The sequence below is a fragment of the Strix uralensis genome, chromosome 10, assembly GCF_047716275.1.
Source record: "Strix uralensis isolate ZFMK-TIS-50842 chromosome 10, bStrUra1, whole genome shotgun sequence".
In the NCBI taxonomy this organism is placed as follows: domain Eukaryota; kingdom Metazoa; phylum Chordata; class Aves; order Strigiformes; family Strigidae; genus Strix; species Strix uralensis.
The window spans coordinates 16,147,064-16,164,330 of record NC_133981.1 but is presented as its reverse complement, the minus strand read 5'-3'; the positions used below and the strand labels follow the sequence as shown (position 1 = coordinate 16,164,330).

The following is a 17,267-nucleotide window of genomic DNA, read 5'->3' as shown; positions in this document are numbered from 1 at the left end:
GCAGCTGGTGTGACTGCCCTCCAAAATTTGTATTACAGTCCTGTTATGATTCTTTCCAAATTCTAGGCTATCTTAAGAAATTCGAAGGAACTGGTTCTCTGTGGGAAGAGTCATTTAGCCACCAGACACACATTAAAAGTGTGCTTTCTTATCATGCCTTCATAAGCACAACTTTAGCAAATACATTTATGAATGCAGCAGTACTTGAATTACAAGTCTTTTCCTGTTTCATTGCACAATGAAAAATGACTTTTCAAGGAACAGATTAATAAATACTTAGATTTTTTAGCAACTATTTAATATTTCCAAGTAAAACACGAAGCTGTGGGGTTTTTTTTTCCAAATCAATTTGTACGATATTTGTGCAGATGTTTTTATATGGGCTGATACAAAAACAGGTTAGAAAGTACAAATAAAACATGTGCAACATAAGAAAAGTTTTGTGTAATGCTCTAACCCAAAATACAGACTTTCTTGCAGATTTACTCTCTATTCTTATTTTTTTCTTCATTAACAAAATAGTTTGGCATGACTAGATTTTTTTCATCCTTCTCTCTTTACCCCTTTCAAGTATTAAATTTCCTCCTTCCTCACCTTCTCCGCAAAGTGAAGAAGCAGTTTGTGTTCAGGTCTGTTTTAAGCCTCTGAACCTGCACATCAAATAAACCAAACTAGTTCCTCAGTGGATGAAAGATGGAGGAGAAATTATTAATAAAGTTCTTATTGACTCAGTGTGGCTTCAATGTAACAGGAACCCCAACAGTTTATTCCATTTTACATATGGAGACATGTAAGGCTTTTTCTGTGCTGTCACTGTTGAATGAAGGTGATGATACTGGTATAAAGGAGAAAGGTTCAAATCAAAAGATTTACATTACTTAACACAAAAAACCCTTTACCCTTTAAACATGAAACATTCTCCATAAATATTAAACTTAGGCTATTAAACATAGACTTTCTTTTGATTGTTAAACCAGCAATGAAGTTCAATGAAACCCCTTACTCTGTCCCTGAGAGTTGGCTCCCATATTGCCAGTGACAGAAATGACAGCCTAAGCCAGAAGGAGTTCAGAAATGCTCATTGTAATATAAACTTTAGAGACTCACAGTGGAGCTCACTTAAAAGACAAGGCCATTTTCATTACTTTGTCAGCAACTTTCTTTATTTCCCACTGCAGTCATGGAAGCTGCTTTGCTAGAGGTTTTTCTCCCTTTGCAGCTGAATCTTGGCATATGCAATGAAACATTTTGGTGGAATATTTCAGTATTTGAAAGACTTTGTTCTGCCTGTGTTTATGCACCTTTTGTTTTCTGTGAATGTTCAGTTCCTGAGACTTACTGGCATGAACGTTCACTGAAAATGAGTTTCAAAGATGCATGCACATGTCACCATGGAAACTGAAAGTTGAACTCAAACAGAAGACCTGCTGCTGGGATGATTGTGTGGTTTATCCAGTTTGGGCATGGAAGCAGTGCCATGTGAATGATCTGAATAGTCACAGAGTAACTGCAGTGGTTTTGATTGGCAGAAACTTCTTTACCGTTGATCTAGTGAGGGTAAGAATACCTCATGACTGCGAAATGATCTTAAATTATAGCAGCTGAAAGAAGTATAATTTGCTTGTGTGCATTCTATTAATATAAAGAAAGATAACTTGGACATAAAATATTTTTGCTCTTAATTATTTGCTCGACTCAATCTCTGTCTTCAATCCTCTGTCTTCACTTGTTGATATGTCAATCCTTTGCCTGTGACCTCACAAGCCAATGACTGGTGAGGACACGCACTTGGCTTCACAACTTCATTTCAACATTATGTTTGAGAATTGTGAAAGGGAAAACAATCATTTACTGCTTGTGGAAGATAAAATTTTGTTTTGTGTTTACTTCTAGTATGGTGGATGAGAAGCTAATTGTTCCACTTTGCAAGATATGAGTTAAGATATTACACACTGTGAAAAAAAATGCAGTGAGCCAAAACTTTCTTTTTATGGCTCTTTAGGTGACAGTCACATGTTCTGTGGCAGTCACCATAAGGTTAGACACTTCACAAACATCTGTATTAGATAAACAGACTGTAGATTTATAAGAATATTCACTGTTTGGTAAGCTGAACCAGTGTAATTAGCTGATATCTATCTTATAATTCCTGAAGTAGAAATGTTTTTTGACTTAATATATTGCTCTTTGCAGTTCCTTTAATTCATAATTTTCATCAAACCAGGCATATACTACATTCCCCAAAATACCAGGTCTAGCAAAATTTTCTGTATCATTTAATTCCTAAAAACTTTTGTAGTTTTTTTACTATTCTTTCAGAGAAGCCATATAGTAATTTACTCAGCATCATAGTTCTGTAGTGGAAACTTCATTCTGGGTTAAAGTGCTTTCTTTTTTTCCTTCCAACTAGGTGAAGTGATAGGAAAAGCTCCCTTTTTTTTTTTTTTTTTTTTTTTTTTGGTTTTTTATTCCCCCTCTCTTCTTTGGGGAAGCAATAGCCTATACTTTAGAGCCCTTATGCCACCCCAGAGAAGTGAGTGAAAGAAGAAATGAAATGGAAAATGTGCCCACCTTCCATGAAATGGCACCTTTAAGCCTGGCTGTGTGGTACATGTTTTCTCACAGGCTTCAGTATTCACCTGGGGGCCAAAAAAAGGAGTTATCACGAAAGGACTTGGAGTCAGGCACACCATAGGTACAACAAAAGAGTGATTACTCCCTTCTCATCAAAAAGAGAAATGAATCATTTAGCATCCAGTTAATTGCTACAACACTTTATGCCCTTCAGGTCCTTTTCTGAGCTAGTTTTAAAGATACAATAAATATAAGTTTCAGACTGCACAAAATCTAAATTGTGCCAACTTCTGGGAATAAAGGTGGGGTTTTTGTCCATTAGGGTTTGATTTATTCATAACTATTTTGAGAAATTCGTGCAGTACAATTTTGCTGTTATTGTCTGTTAAAGATTTTCCCTCCTTTCCTTTTATTGGCCCCATTTCTCCCACACACAAATCCACAAAGCCACAGATGCTCCATTACAGTGATGTCAGTCTGCTCCAGCTGTTTGGTAGGTACATTTATAAAGTTCAGCCTTCTACATTATGCCATAAATGTATATTTCATGTATAAACATAAAGCTAACATATTGCAGATCACTCTAAGTGTAATTTTAATGGAGGTTCGGTAAGTTTAAAAAATACTGAAAAGTGTTTAATCTTTCCGTTGGCAACATTTTTATAGTAGCTTTTCTAATTTTTTTTTTTCTGAAGCTAGGTTTAAAAATTCCCTGCCCCCTCTGTTATTTCATCTTCTGTGATCTTTGGAAAAAGCAGGGAGTTATTTTAGTAAGACAATATGTATTTTAAATAAAGATGTCTAAGGAAAAATATGTTTCTCTCCACATCTTCTTGGTGCTCAAACCCTCACTTAATGTTCTGTACATTTACCAGCATACTACACTGAAAAACACCTAATTCCTGGAATTGGCATACTTTTTAATGATATTCGATATGGCAGATATTCTGTTGATGCGATGTATAAATTCTGACAGATTGTTTAAAAAATTTATCAAGAATTGGGTCTGAGTCTTAAAGCCTTTCTTTGTATTGTGTCCTGAATTTCAAAGAAAAGGCTAAACAGTGCCTATTTGGCTCTGCCTTCTCCCTGTTTTCTCTTTGGTATGTGCTTAAGAGTTCAGCTCATTGTAACTATGTGAATCATTGAATAGTGCCCACAGGATCCTTCCCTGGTCTCCCCTGGGTGCTTTCCTTCTTCAAGCCGTGTCTTTATTTCTCACTCTCCTTTTGAGTTGCCTACTTTGTCTTAATTTGAATGTGGTGCTGAGTTATCACCATATTTGTACCATATAGTCGTCTTTATTTTAAAATAAATCTCCTCGCTTAGGAAGATTTTGAGGCTTAATCTCTGTTTTGTTGGCTCAGTAATAAAATGCCTCTCAAGAAGACAGTTGAAAGCTGAGATCTTTCTCAGTAGTTCATGTTGCTTCAAGCAAGACCCAGAGTGAATAAAGGCCCTAACGTGATTGTGGAGGCTGAAGTTTGGGACTGTGAGTTATCGCTATGTGGCTGCAGAAGAGCCTTCATTATTTTTGCAAGTTGGTTTAATGTGTACTTAAAAATTCCAGATCATAAATACATAGTAAGGTATTCATAATAGAGAAGAGATTCAGTATTGAAATCTGAAAAAGAAAAATCTGATAAACTGCTTGGTAATTCACTTGTGTCCCAGTCCCTGCATTAAGCCTATCCATTCTGCTTCACTTATGTACCTTTCAGCATCATGTACATCTCAGAATGGACAACCATATTCTGTGAACTACTTCTACAAGGTGTGGAAATACAGTATTATATATAAAGTCAATTATATTTGCAACTATAATACAGGTGTTGTTGACAAGTTCAAAAAACCCTGACAAAATCTGTTGCTCAGAAATACTGATAATGTCACCATTATTTGATTTCTTTTTCATTTGCAGGTCTTTTGTTATCCAACAAATCCCAAGCAGCAATCTGTTCATGGTGGTAGTAGACAACGAATGCTTCTGTGATTCTGTCCCACCAATCACCATGGCACCTATAGAAATAAGGTATATCCTTTTAGTTGCAAAGTTGTCAGAGAGAGATTCAAGATGCAACTATTAAAAAATCTCTTATTATGTAGATCTTGCATTACACCACTTAAGAATGCATCATTGCCCATTATAAAGTGCTGGGGCAGGTTGAAATTAAACCAGCTGAGAATGTATTCTTACTTATTTTCAAGGAGAATTCACTTTTTTTTTTTTTTAATTGAACAGCCAATACAAATGAAGCAAAGACACTTATGTGCATCTTTAAGTATCATAAGGTAATGATCATCTTTAGATAGCTGAAAATTTTTCAATTTCGGCCCCGAGTATGTAATTTCCTTATAAGAATGGAGCTTCTGATATTGGAACTTATAAAACTCCCTACAAGATAGATATCCTTTTCTTTTAGGGTTGAACTAGAGTATTCAAAATGTTTCAGAATCCTGCTTTCCAAAAACATAAAAATGTGCAAAGTAAATATATAATTTGATTTTTAGTTGCCCCACTTTTTATTTTGTGCTGTTCTGCAGTTCAGGATCTTTGGAATTTATCAAAAGTAGCCTGCAGTGTGCTTTTATTGCAGATTTATGGAAAGACAGGTTAGCAGTGTAAGTGCAAATGATACTATCTAAACTACAGATCACTGAAGAGAAAGTACTAGAATTACCTCCTTCTTCTTGTGTTGACCACACATGTCGCCTTGGGTTTATGATGTAGAGGAAGGAAGGAGCCGAAAGTTTTTCACTGTATTCATTTCAAAACACTCACTTAAACTCAAGACATTAAAACACAATGCTCAGAAGATCTCTCCTTAACTACCTTGTACATAATGAATCCCTTAAATGTGAACGTTTAAAATCTCAGAAAATAAGGAGACGCCCAGAATCTTGTCATGGATTTCACCCTGAAGTAAGTTTCTACCTACTTTTCCTTTCTTTTAGACTCTGGTAGATGTTTTATTTCTTTAAAAAAATAGATAGGGAAATTATCTTCTATGATGAAACTTCAGGAAATATTCTGAATGCTTGGAACACTGTAGTAGGTGAAGTGAGTGATGTTGTAAGTGCTGCAAATCTTTTTGGTACTCCTGTAGACAATGTCTTGAGATACTGCTGTTATAGACAGTTTTGTATTGTGTAAGAGAACATGGTAGGATATGAGCACAGACTGGCAGCCAGGAACATCTGAGAACTTATTCTGGCTCAAGCACTGACCACAAGATTCCTCATTACAGATGGTTGGGAACTTTGTGCTGTTAATGTTTTTTTCAGTAACTAGCTTCAGTATCTCAACTGTCATGCTATAGTGATTATGTTTACACATAGTATTGCTTGGGAGGGATCATTGCATATATTTCCTACTGTGTTCTGCATAGTACTCTTATTTGTGTAGTGCCAAGGAGATCTGATAGAGACTGGGACATGACTACAGTGGCTTGTACAGCATATGTTCATCTGTTTTACTCTGGAGTGCCACGCCTTCAATGGTCTAATGCAGTGTAGAATGAGACCTAAAATATGGCATGGAGAGGATTGTGTAGTGTTGTTGATCATGCTCACTTTGTCTACAATCTAAAGTTGATCAAATGAAAATGTGTACCTGTATTACTTCCTGAGTATATTTAGTTCATGGGTTTTGTTTTCATCAATTGTCTTCCGCCTATGTAGTTTGGTAAATAATCACGTGTCATAATTGAGCGCAATGGCCTGTATTTATTTTCCTTTTTTTTTTTCCCTTTAGGAAAATGCAAGAGAATGTGGTGGTGTATCAGGCCTTAGTGCTAAACCTCCTCTTCTTCTTCCTTTGCTATTGATGATTTTCTCAAGGTGACATTGACTGATGTGTTCAATTAGCATGCTAATACATGGATAAACTGTGATCTGGGAAATGGTGCAACATAGAGGACATGAAATATAGTCAGAGCATCAGCATTTCATGATTTTAAACTGTTGGTGATATAAATTCTTAAAGATATGTTGAAAAAAGATTTATCTTTTTACTTTGCAAGTCATGCAGATGTGAATTTGGCATATGGTAGTCATGATTCATCAAAAAAGGACTTGGTAGATAGAGGTGACCATTGCTTTGTCCCATTGAAAACAATTTAAAACTGTACTTTTTCAATAAAGTATATTAAAATCACAGTTTCAGAGTGTATTTTAAGTATGATAATATATGTGTTTAATTAGTGATGGGAAGATAATATAATAAGGTGGATTTGTATGCTTTTAGCCTATTTCTGAAAAGATTCAGAGAAGAAAATGTGAAGTTAACTTTTGTAATAAGGCAGAATAGCTTTTATTAACAAGTCAAGGAAACACATGTGCATCTATGAAGCTGAGCAGGTAATATACTGTGCTGATTTATAGTGAAGGTTTGGTTTCTGGAAATAGCTATAAAGCATCTCAGCCACATTTAGAAAGTGAGCCAAAGCCTGATTAAAGCCTTTTCCCTAACTTGGGCAAGCTTTAGATCAAATTGGTTGATTTGGTTGCAGATGGCAAAATTAAATACTTTTCATCTGTTACAATTTGTGGGAAGATATGTAAAATAACCTATATAAAAAGATGATACTGTTCTGTTAGTGTTCTGCCCTATAGACGTCACATCAGCTAGGAGAAACTTGTTATGAGGAAATTCATAAGCAGAGAAAGTTTGACTTGCAACACATCTGCATCAGCAGAACTCATAATGGTTTTCACTGAGACTTCATTGAGGCTTACCCTCAGTGGGCAAAGGGCAAGACCAATTTTTTTTATTCTAGGCCTTACATTATTCATTGTGAGGGAAACAAGAAGATAAAATAAGATTTTTGAGTCTTTTAAAACCCTCTACAAAGAGGAATATTTATCCTTCCCCTAGTATAATGAATAAATTCCTCTTGTAATTGATAGTAATGTCCCTGTTGTGGATATGTTTGCTGAAAATCTTGGTCTTTGAAGTATGTTAATCTCTCAGTTTTTCTTTGGAGTTTTATATGAACTAGAATGCTATCAAGAGAATAACATGACCTTCTAACAATATAATATATTAGATGAAAAATAAAATGCCACTGTTCTAAATCTGGTGCTTGAAGATTGTACTTTCCTGATTGGGAGTAAGTATGCTTTTAGCATTAGATCAACGCTAAGCAGATTTGCTATGTATCCTAGGTGAAAATAGGGAGCTAAGTCACTGAGAGGGGCTTTGTTTTAAGGAATAGTATCCAGCTTGTAAGAGGAAGAACTAGTAAAATAAAATTTCCACTTCAATGCTTTCATGGGTTCAAATGCACTGGTACTTCCTTGGGTTCTGAAACCATACAGATCTTTGTCTGAACTCACAATTTTCTTTTCCTCACCTTTTTTGGTTAGGAGTGTTTTGCTGCAGTCTTCTCTGTCCTTCCTTGCTGGTCTCAAAATCACTCACTGTGGGAATAATTTTCCAGCTGACATTCAGTCATTCTGTTGTCCTAGTGACATGCTGTGTTTACTAAGCTAATTGGGAATTCAAGGCATTTTCTACACTTGGACTGACACAGATATCCTGCAGTTCTTTGCTTAGTTTTTCTCTGAACACCATTCCCCCTTACCCTCCATCATTCTCGCCAAAATTAATCTCAATACTTTATATTTTAGGTTCTGATTTCCCTTATGAATTTCCAGAATGCACAACACTACAGCCTCATAATGCTTTTGTACATCTGATGCTTGTGCTTTCTCAGTGAAACTTAAATGGGAAATGTTGATAAACCAACACAGTCCAGGTGATTCTTCCTTGTTAGTAGAATGTGAAAAGAAAATCTTTCTCAGAGCCATTGAAAACCTCTGCGTACAAATGCCTATCCTGTCTGATGTATAAATCATCTTTGCTCTTACAATGAAAAATGAGAAAATTTATTTCTACTGAACCAAGATGAAAATGTCTAATAATAATTAATTGTTAACTTTGGAAAGAGGTGGACAGTTTTGTAATTAGAAAGGAGCCAGAGAGTAACAAGAGATTAAAATATGACAGTCTAAATTAATATTATGAGATTAAAATATGGGTATGTAAATGAATATTACTCAGAGAAATGTGACAGTTCATTTTCACACACTAAGACAGAATTAGAAAGCAGAATGTATTGGTGTACACAAAGAAGTTACTATGTAAAGCAGAATAATCCGAATGAGTTGCTAAGCGTAAAACATTTTTTATGAGTTGCCATTTTTTTGCTAAAGATGTCTTTTTAATTTTGTATTTATTCCTTTAGAAGCTTCTGATGCAGTGTGAATTCAGGTTCATAAACCCACCAGTTTAGAAGAGATGGAAGTGTTGCCTTGGGCTCACATTTGTGGATCTTTGCCTATGCAGGTCTTCATATTCAATTGAGTATGTTCAGTTGTTGACATTCATGTTGCTTTTTCTGAATTTCAAACATCAATCATGAGTGCATGAAACATCAACAGTAGGCCAGTGATAATGCTGTGAGATCTCTATTTATTTGAACTAATTGGCTGCATCTATACTAGTAAAGTAAGTGTGTCTGGAAACCTTTCTTGGCACTGAGGCCATCTGGCTCAGAGTAGCATGTGTATATGCTAGTAAGATCTCCTGTTCTCCAAAACAGAGTAGCTGCAGTACCTATGTCCAAACAGAAATGATGATTATGGGTTTTATGGGACAGAGCTAGCTGACACAGACTGAAAGCATGCCAAGGGCTATTTGAAACAGTTTTACAGAAAAGCTGGTCTCATTCTAATGTACAGGAATGTTTCTGACTGTTGTTAAGTTTACCAGTCTGTATGTCATCATTAGCTCTGAAACACTGAAGTGTGAATATCCCGTGAAAGTGGGTCTGTGCTGTCATATCATAACCTGTGGCAAGTCATAGGTGTAATTAAATTTCATAACCTCACTAATCATAGGTGTTACTTCTCTCAAATCCTAAAAATATCATGCAAGGTCTGATCCAAAGCCCAATGGAGTCAATAGAAAAACAGAGATGTATACATAAGCATGCATACAGCTGCATATATGTAAACTATATGCATTTTTTAATAAACAGGAAATTCAGACATAATCTATATTTTTTGTCTCCCTAAATCTTTGATCAAATCCAAGGAGAACCTTGACAACTGTACAATCTCTTTCTACACAGCAAGAGGCACAGCTGAAAGTTTCAGCTTCTACAGGGCTCGGATTTTTTTTCTTTTATACTCTCTTTGTTAATAGCATTGATTTTCAACTTATTAGCCCCAGCTGCCTCATCTTCCTTTAGTCTTGATAGAGCAAAAGCTGTTTGGTGGCTCAGGACTGGCCATGAACACTCCATTTTCTAATGGCTTTGTGTGGGAAAACTGTCTGCCCATAACTGTCAGTGCTGCAAACACTCCTTTAAAATCCTGTAAGCCAGAAAGCCTCAGGCAGGTTTCTGCAGCTGTGCTATCTTCTTTCATTGTTTTTGTGACACTGAGACTGCCTGACCCACTGCATTTTTCTGCCAGGGCCGATTCTGCAATATATATGCTAGGCAAAACAGGTGGTTGCCTAGGGCAAGAAGATATTAAAAGCAGCAGTGATTGTTTCATTGCCTAAATGGCTTCAAGAGACTGTTTCAGTTTTCTTCTGATAGCAAGAGACCCACAACAAGGCACTGGTCTGTTTAGCCTTTTGGGTTCAGAAGACAAGATAGAAGTTCGGCTCAGAAGGTTTGTGGCTAGAAGACAGCAGTTATTTCCATTTGTCACCCGAGCCCTTTATGATATCCAAGGACTTTTATATCTTGGGACTTTCTGTGCCTCAGAAATTCCAACGTGCAACTTTAATGTAAATAAGCATTCACAATTGGAAATTTTTCTGCAGACGAGTGCATCAAAATCTTGCAACTTGATTATTCTTTTCCATCAGCTGTCCAAGATACCTCCTTTAGTATGTCTTTTTCTTCTTGTCCATGTTCTTCCCCATGATTCTGCAGGTTTCAAGTATGTATTTAGCTGACTTGCTATTTATCTGTTTTACAACAATGTACTCTTTCTGACAGGTCCAGCTCCCATGTATCTACTGAGAGAGATATGATTCCCATATACAGCACCTTCAGAAGATCTCACTGGAGTTTATCACAATCCAGTCTGAAGGCAATTTTCTTCTCCTCTCATCTTTAGTCTTTGGCCATTAGGGTCAGACCATATTTCTTCCAATATAATAATATTCTTGCTATAGCTCCTTGGGAGGATTTACCTCATCTTGAAGAGTCAGTCCTATGTTTCTTTGCAAAAATACTTTTGGAGCTGGATGTTTTAACTTGAATATACCAAGTCATGGTGTATTCTTTTGATGCTGTGAGTGGAAGGATATGTTTCCAACTCTTTCAGACTTTTTTTCCTTCTCCTTCCCATAGTAACTGTGGTGAAATAAGTAAATGTTATTTTATTGTTTGCAATTCCAGTACAAATTATTTCAAATGTCTACAGTTCTGCCTAGCAGATGTTTTGAAGAATTTCAAAGCACATTGTTAATCTAGAAAGAACCCATTGACTTTCATGGGATTAGAGTTGGAACAAGAGGCACTTCTGCGTTATGGTTGAGTTACATCCAGTTTAAAGATGGTAAAACAAAGCTATATTACCCTTCAGTAACTAGTATTAACAAAATGTATGCAATACATTTTAAAACAAAAATTATACCTTACATAACATTTGTTAAATGCCAGATGACTGCTTAATAATCAGTTTTAAGAACATGAAACTTTGCTTGCAGAATTAGATCTAATTGAAACTGAAATGAGTGTAAACAAGGCATGCTTCTTCATTGTGAAGGCATTGCATTCCCATGTAAGGATATGTTAAATATCTAATTACTGAGGCTTCCTTTACTTCTGTAATTTTAAAAAAGGCGCCCTTAATTCAACAGAAAAAAAAATATTAAAGGGTGGTAACTAATTTTTTTAATGATTTTCACCTAAGTCTGAAGATGGCCTTACTTAAGAGTAGCCAGTAGAGCTGTGAATTGATTCAGCCATCCAAGTGATAAGATGATGAAACCTTAAGACAACTTCCATTTCAACAGTTTTAACAGATTTGATTGCTCATCATTGTGGGAGAAATAACCAGGTAATTGTGCTTATGTCGAGCTACCCTGTAACGCTTCACCAGGTGTCAAAAACTCACATTCGTTCTCTGCTCTGCTGCTAACAGTTTCTGGCAGCATATGGGGTGCCTTGTCTATGCAGAGATTTGTAGGTAATTCACCCAAAATTGACAAAACAGTATTAAAAAAAACTCAATGCAGTATCAATGTAAGTGGCACGAAAGCTACTGTATTCCCTGTGATATTTGCATTATTAATCGAAAGTCCTTTGTTATCTTTACGTTAAATAGAATTGAGGCTGAATTTCCAGTTTGTCATGTCAGAGTGTTGCAGAATCCAAGATGCTTGTTGAGGAGTTGAGCTCTAGTTCATTCAAGTAGTGCAGAGTTTGGTTCTCTCTTACTTGAATTCTTTTATCAAAAGGTTATAAGGAGTTGACAGCTAGTAGAGCCTCTGTAAGATCAAACTTGAAAGCTGGCTTTTTTGTTCCAGATGCAGTCTTGAACTGCACTTCTGTGTGTTTAAAGCAGCCTTGTAAGAAAAGGTTACACTTGACAATTCTGAGTCAAACTTGAACCCTAACACCAGAAGTTCAAGTGGTTAATACTAGGTTTGTTTCACTATGTTAGGATTTAGTTTGCAGCTTTAACATGCTGTGTATTTCACTTCCAGGAGAAAGGGAAGATCAGATTTCAGTTCATAGCAAGAAGTGTTTTGAAGCAACTATTTAAATGTCTTAGGAAGAGTGCTAAATGTTTAATAGCAAAAGCTAGTTGGGACTAGTTGGGATAGCTGAACTAATCGAGAATGCTTTTGGCAGACATGCAAATGTGCAGATGGCTCCTGAGACAGGAAATAAAGAATTGTTTTGTTTCATTTCTTTGTTAGTGTTTTGGCACTGGTCAGTTGGGTTTAACTGGAACATGAAAGATTATTTTTCATTTGCCCATGTTGTTTGTGGGGAAAAAAATTAGATAGAATTAGTTTGTAAGCAGCCAGCTGCATTCCTGGATCTTCTAATACCACCTCTGAGACATTACTGTGATATGTGCAATAGTTAAGATAGAATCCCAAGTTCCTGTCAATATTTTATTATCCGTTATAGTTAATGAAGCTGTTTAGGTACATCTGTTTCATGTCTACAGATGTGAGTGAAATATTTAGGGGGAAAAAATATCTACTTATATTGCTAGTTTCTAAGCATCAAAAATAAAACAGAGCCACAATTACTTTGTAATTTCATTATTTCTAACAGACTTTAAAAAGCAGGAGACAAAACCTAGTGATAAAGACTTTAATGGAGACTTGTGATTTCCCATCATCAGATCACTGTGGGTTTCAGAAAGGCATCTTCTTTCAAAGCAGATGTTCTTCCTGCTTTTTCTTCTTCAGTCTTTCAAATGCAAACCCTGATAATTTCAAGAACTCCCAGGAAATCTATCCTCTGGAGAAATGGTGAACAAAGAGTATTTTGAATTCAGCTTAAAACCTGAATTTAATGTGATACACTTAAACTCATACAAGTATGGACTCAGTAAGGGATATCTAGTTAATATCCTTTCGGTCCACTAGTAATGATATAAGCAGAGATCTCTGTAGGAAGATAAATATTCTGTGAGATGTAGGATGGTCAAGAATTGTTATTTTCCACTGATAAAACTTTTCTTGGCAGAAAACCTCCAGTTTTCATTTAAAAGAAAAAGCTTTAAAAACTTTGGTTTATGAGAACTTAGAGAGGCATTGTTTAAGTCCATTTTTTAACCATTAAATCCTTTTGACATATGGCAGTTATTATGTATTTGCATCTGTCTATCTTGAAAGATTTTTTTCTAATAGAAGATACTTAGAAGTTTCACATTTAACATATTTTTCAATAAACACTTGAGAACTTCTTAACAGTAAACAATGATCTTAAACTGCCTTGCCAAGCATGTAAATGATCTACAACTCCTAATGCACCAAAGATTGTTACATATTTTCAGCTCTGCATTTGGGACCTCTAGGCAATGCTGTTTCAGATTAGGACAAACCATGAATTTCTTAACTGTTTCACTTGAGAGAAGAGGGCTTTATCCTTCTGATATTCATGGCAGAAAACCTGGAAATTTGTCCTGCCCATTCCTTTCCAAATACAGCAACCCTATCTTCATTAGCATCTGACAGATTTAAGATACTAATCTTAAATATTAGGGAGGATACTCTAATGCAAACCAATACACAAGAAAAAGCCCTCTATGCTTTATACTGCTTTCCCTGCCTGTCCAGATTTTGCCTCAGTCTTACACAAGAAGAAAAATCCCCTGTAACATGGCAGGCATAGAAAGGAAAGATTATGGCCTCTTGAAACAGAAGAATGACGCATTTTCCTTATGTCCTGTTGTAACAGTCAATAGAAATACCCATTCCACGTGCTTGAAAAGATTCTTTCTTTCATGTAGACCTACTGGTAAAACTACCTACGAACAGGTAGGGCATATAAGATTCAGCTTTTTTAGGTGTTAGAGAGCAAAATGAAATTTTGTTTAGACAGCATTTTCATGGCTTTAGTGTGAAGCAGTTTTTACGCAGAAGGACACAACCGTATGTTATTAGTGGCAGTGGCTCAGTGCTAACTTGTAGAAAAGGCAGCTTGGTGCATGCTTGTATTTGTGACAGGCAAGGCATCTTATGAGAAGCTTCATTTGCTGTACAAGAATGAGCACAAGCAAGGACAGCAGAAACTCAAAGCTCAAGCAGTTGAAGACAAGGGAACTGGAGAAGGAAGTTGGCTCTGAGTAAATTCTGAAAAACAGAAAAAACAAAAAGACAAGCTACCCACTGAGCTAGGTTTGGTCTTGGTTCAGCAGAGGGTTACTTTTGAATTCTTCTCCCGTATTGTCCTGATTTTATAGTTGAGGAGATGGAAATGCAGAGAGCTCAGGATGTTAATCCCTTGAGATTTTGCATTTGAATTTCACTCAGGAAGTAAAAGTAGTCTAGTGCTTTACCTGACTGGGCAGTAAGTACTTTGCAACAGAAGTGCTACATTGATCAAATCAGGAATTAAAATTGAGAAGCCTAGTCATTCCGTCAGTAGTGCTCAAGCGATGTAAAAATATGGCTCCAAAGAATTTTACCTATCAGTTTCATGTTCTGCATACTGAACCACAGTGTCCTGAGACAAGGTAGGCTGATCATTTAAACGGACACAGAATAACAAATCGAGTGAAAAATCTCATATCTGTTGCAAATGCTAGTAGAGTTTTATCCATATATAATTGAAATAACAGGGATATAGGTGCAGGTATCTTTTCCATATCATTAGTGAATTTTAGCTTGGAGCATATGAAGTCCTTCATCTAAAATATCTGTTATCTTAAGATCAGTGCTATAAATAAAGAAGCTTATTTGAAAAATAGTTCTTAAAGTATGTCACGTTTATCATGCTTATCAGAAGTCCCATCAAAGAGAGAAATCTTGAATGGTGCCTGTAAGACCTGGAGTGTAATATCCTAAAGTCTACTTTCTGGAAGAAGAGAGTATTAAACTATTCTTAAAGGCTTAACATAGTTAAGTAACTGTGTAACATTGCAAAATGCTCCCAACAAGCCTCTTGGTCCATTTGTTACGGAACTTCTAGAAACATGAACTTCTGTTGCCTGCATTGTCTTCTGGAAGAGATTTGCATCTCACGTAAATGAAAAAAACAGTGCTTATCAAACAGACAATGCTTTAACAGATCAGTAGATCAGGTTTTTCAGGGTTTTTTTAATAGCTGAATAATCACTGAAGAAACACAATCACAGCATTCATGACAAAGAAAAGAGAAAGCAAAGGAGTGTAAAATTGACCTATCATTCTTTCTTCCAGTCTTCAGAGACTGCTGTACTCCACATCTGTTTCTTCTCCATAGTTTTATCATGATGGATCTTTTCTGCTATAGCTTATAGGGCTCTAGGTCCTTTTAAATTCTTCCATTTTGTGTTTCTATTCCTACTTTTTTCCATGCGTTCTGAAAAAAATCCTAAAACACCCAACAAACCACCAAACCCTAGCATCAGATTGAAGAAGATAAAGAGCTCAATCTTTTTGGAGTTTTACTTATAGTCTGCTACTATTAGCACCAGAAAGATCAGTTTCACAGTACTATAGGGGATATGTGTGTGTGTGTGTATGTGTATGTATGTATATTTGTATATATTATAGTTCTGGAAAAAAGTTATGTTGTAAAGAGCATTATTTTACTTATGCAGCTATTGATAAGCAACATGTCATCCTAGAACATCCTTACTTTCTGGTTCTGATTACATCCGCTTAACCTGGTCTATACCTATGCACTGGAGTGCAATAATTCATGGAATATTATGGGCCATGTATATTTCAAGCTGGCTTCTCAAGGGACAGCATAACTCTTTCACAATCTCCTGGTCCAATCTTCAACAGAGAATGTAAATCCTTGTCTCCTTTCTCTCCCTGATGAATTTGAAGAGTGCAGCAGCATTCCCTCTATCCATGCAGTGTACAATAAGGCTCCTACACTTCATTCCATCTGTCCTCCCTATGTGGACTGCCTCTAAAGTGTCTAATGTATGGTTGGGGGGGGCAGAGAATTAAGAAAGAACATGTATTGAGAAGCCTCAGATGACAGTGGTTTTTTAATTCTGTTTGCTTTCACTTGATATTTTTCAAGGATTTGTTGGAGAGAATTATCTTCCGTTCCTATTTATACATACACATAAAGTGCTTTTTAGCACTTGTGCCCTACTTGAAGTGACTTGGCAGGACCATTCAAAGGTAATTTAATTCCATGATGCACTTTAAAATTATGTTCTTAAATGCAATATAGAGTATAGTGCTTTAATTTTTACCTGTCAATTCATCTTTCCTTTAGCTTCAAGGAAAGAAAAGACATTGGATTTATCTTGAGGCTTGAATGTAACAAAATGCTATTTTTCCTTCTGTTTCCACTGAGTTTGCTGGAAGCTGTATCGGAAAGGACCAATGAGCTACTTAAGAGAAATTTCAGCAGGAAAAAAAAGTACATATGGGCCTGATTCTGTATTCCACTGCAAATGGTGTTTGAAGTGGCCACTTGTTACTGGAACCTCACTGTTCCTGGGCTGCTGCAGCTTAAGAGTTTGTTTTTCTTAGCAGAGTTTTAAATTATGTGTTAGCCTCCTGGCTCTTCTTAAGATCTGCTGGTTCAAGCTCACTCCTGTGCTAACTCCTTCAACTGCAGTGAATTTAACCTATTGGTTAACACAATTGCAAGAAAAAATGCTATTTATATCTGTGGTGCTGCTATGTTTTCCCACTTTTCTTTCACCTGTAGAGTTCTCAGAAAATGACCATTCTTAGAAGGATTGGAGACAGTGATTATTCTTTTTTTTATTCAGTTGTCTCAGGTTAATATATGACCTTTTACCTTTACTAAGGAATTTCCCCATATGTCTTCTCAAAGAATTTCCTTGGATGATTCTCTGTGGATTTTGTTCCATGTTTTGTGGAAGTGAATTATGATTGGATTAGAAAGGCATAAATCTTCCTGAGTTTTCAGGAGATGATTTCCTGGATTTCCAAAGTTAGCAATATGTCATTCTATCTTCACCCATGCCATGGGCTCTGTATCCCTGTTCCAGGCTTCTGCCTG

At 36.1% G+C, this 17,267-nt stretch overlaps 1 protein-coding gene across 1 annotated transcript in view; it reads left to right on the top strand.

Annotated features, from left to right (window-relative positions):
* The window catches only part of CACNA2D3 (calcium voltage-gated channel auxiliary subunit alpha2delta 3), a 468,701-nt gene extending 461,969 nt beyond the window's left edge, over positions 1-6,732 (top strand). Inside the window, exons 36-38 of the mRNA XM_074879359.1 lie at positions 4,496-4,611; positions 5,418-5,497; positions 6,329-6,732. Coding sequence (XP_074735460.1) covers positions 4,496-4,611; positions 5,418-5,497; positions 6,329-6,418 — 286 coding nt within the window. The 3' untranslated portion in view covers positions 6,419-6,732. The remainder of the gene's footprint in view (positions 1-4,495; positions 4,612-5,417; positions 5,498-6,328) is intronic.
* Positions 6,733-17,267: the final 10,535 nt, after the last annotated feature.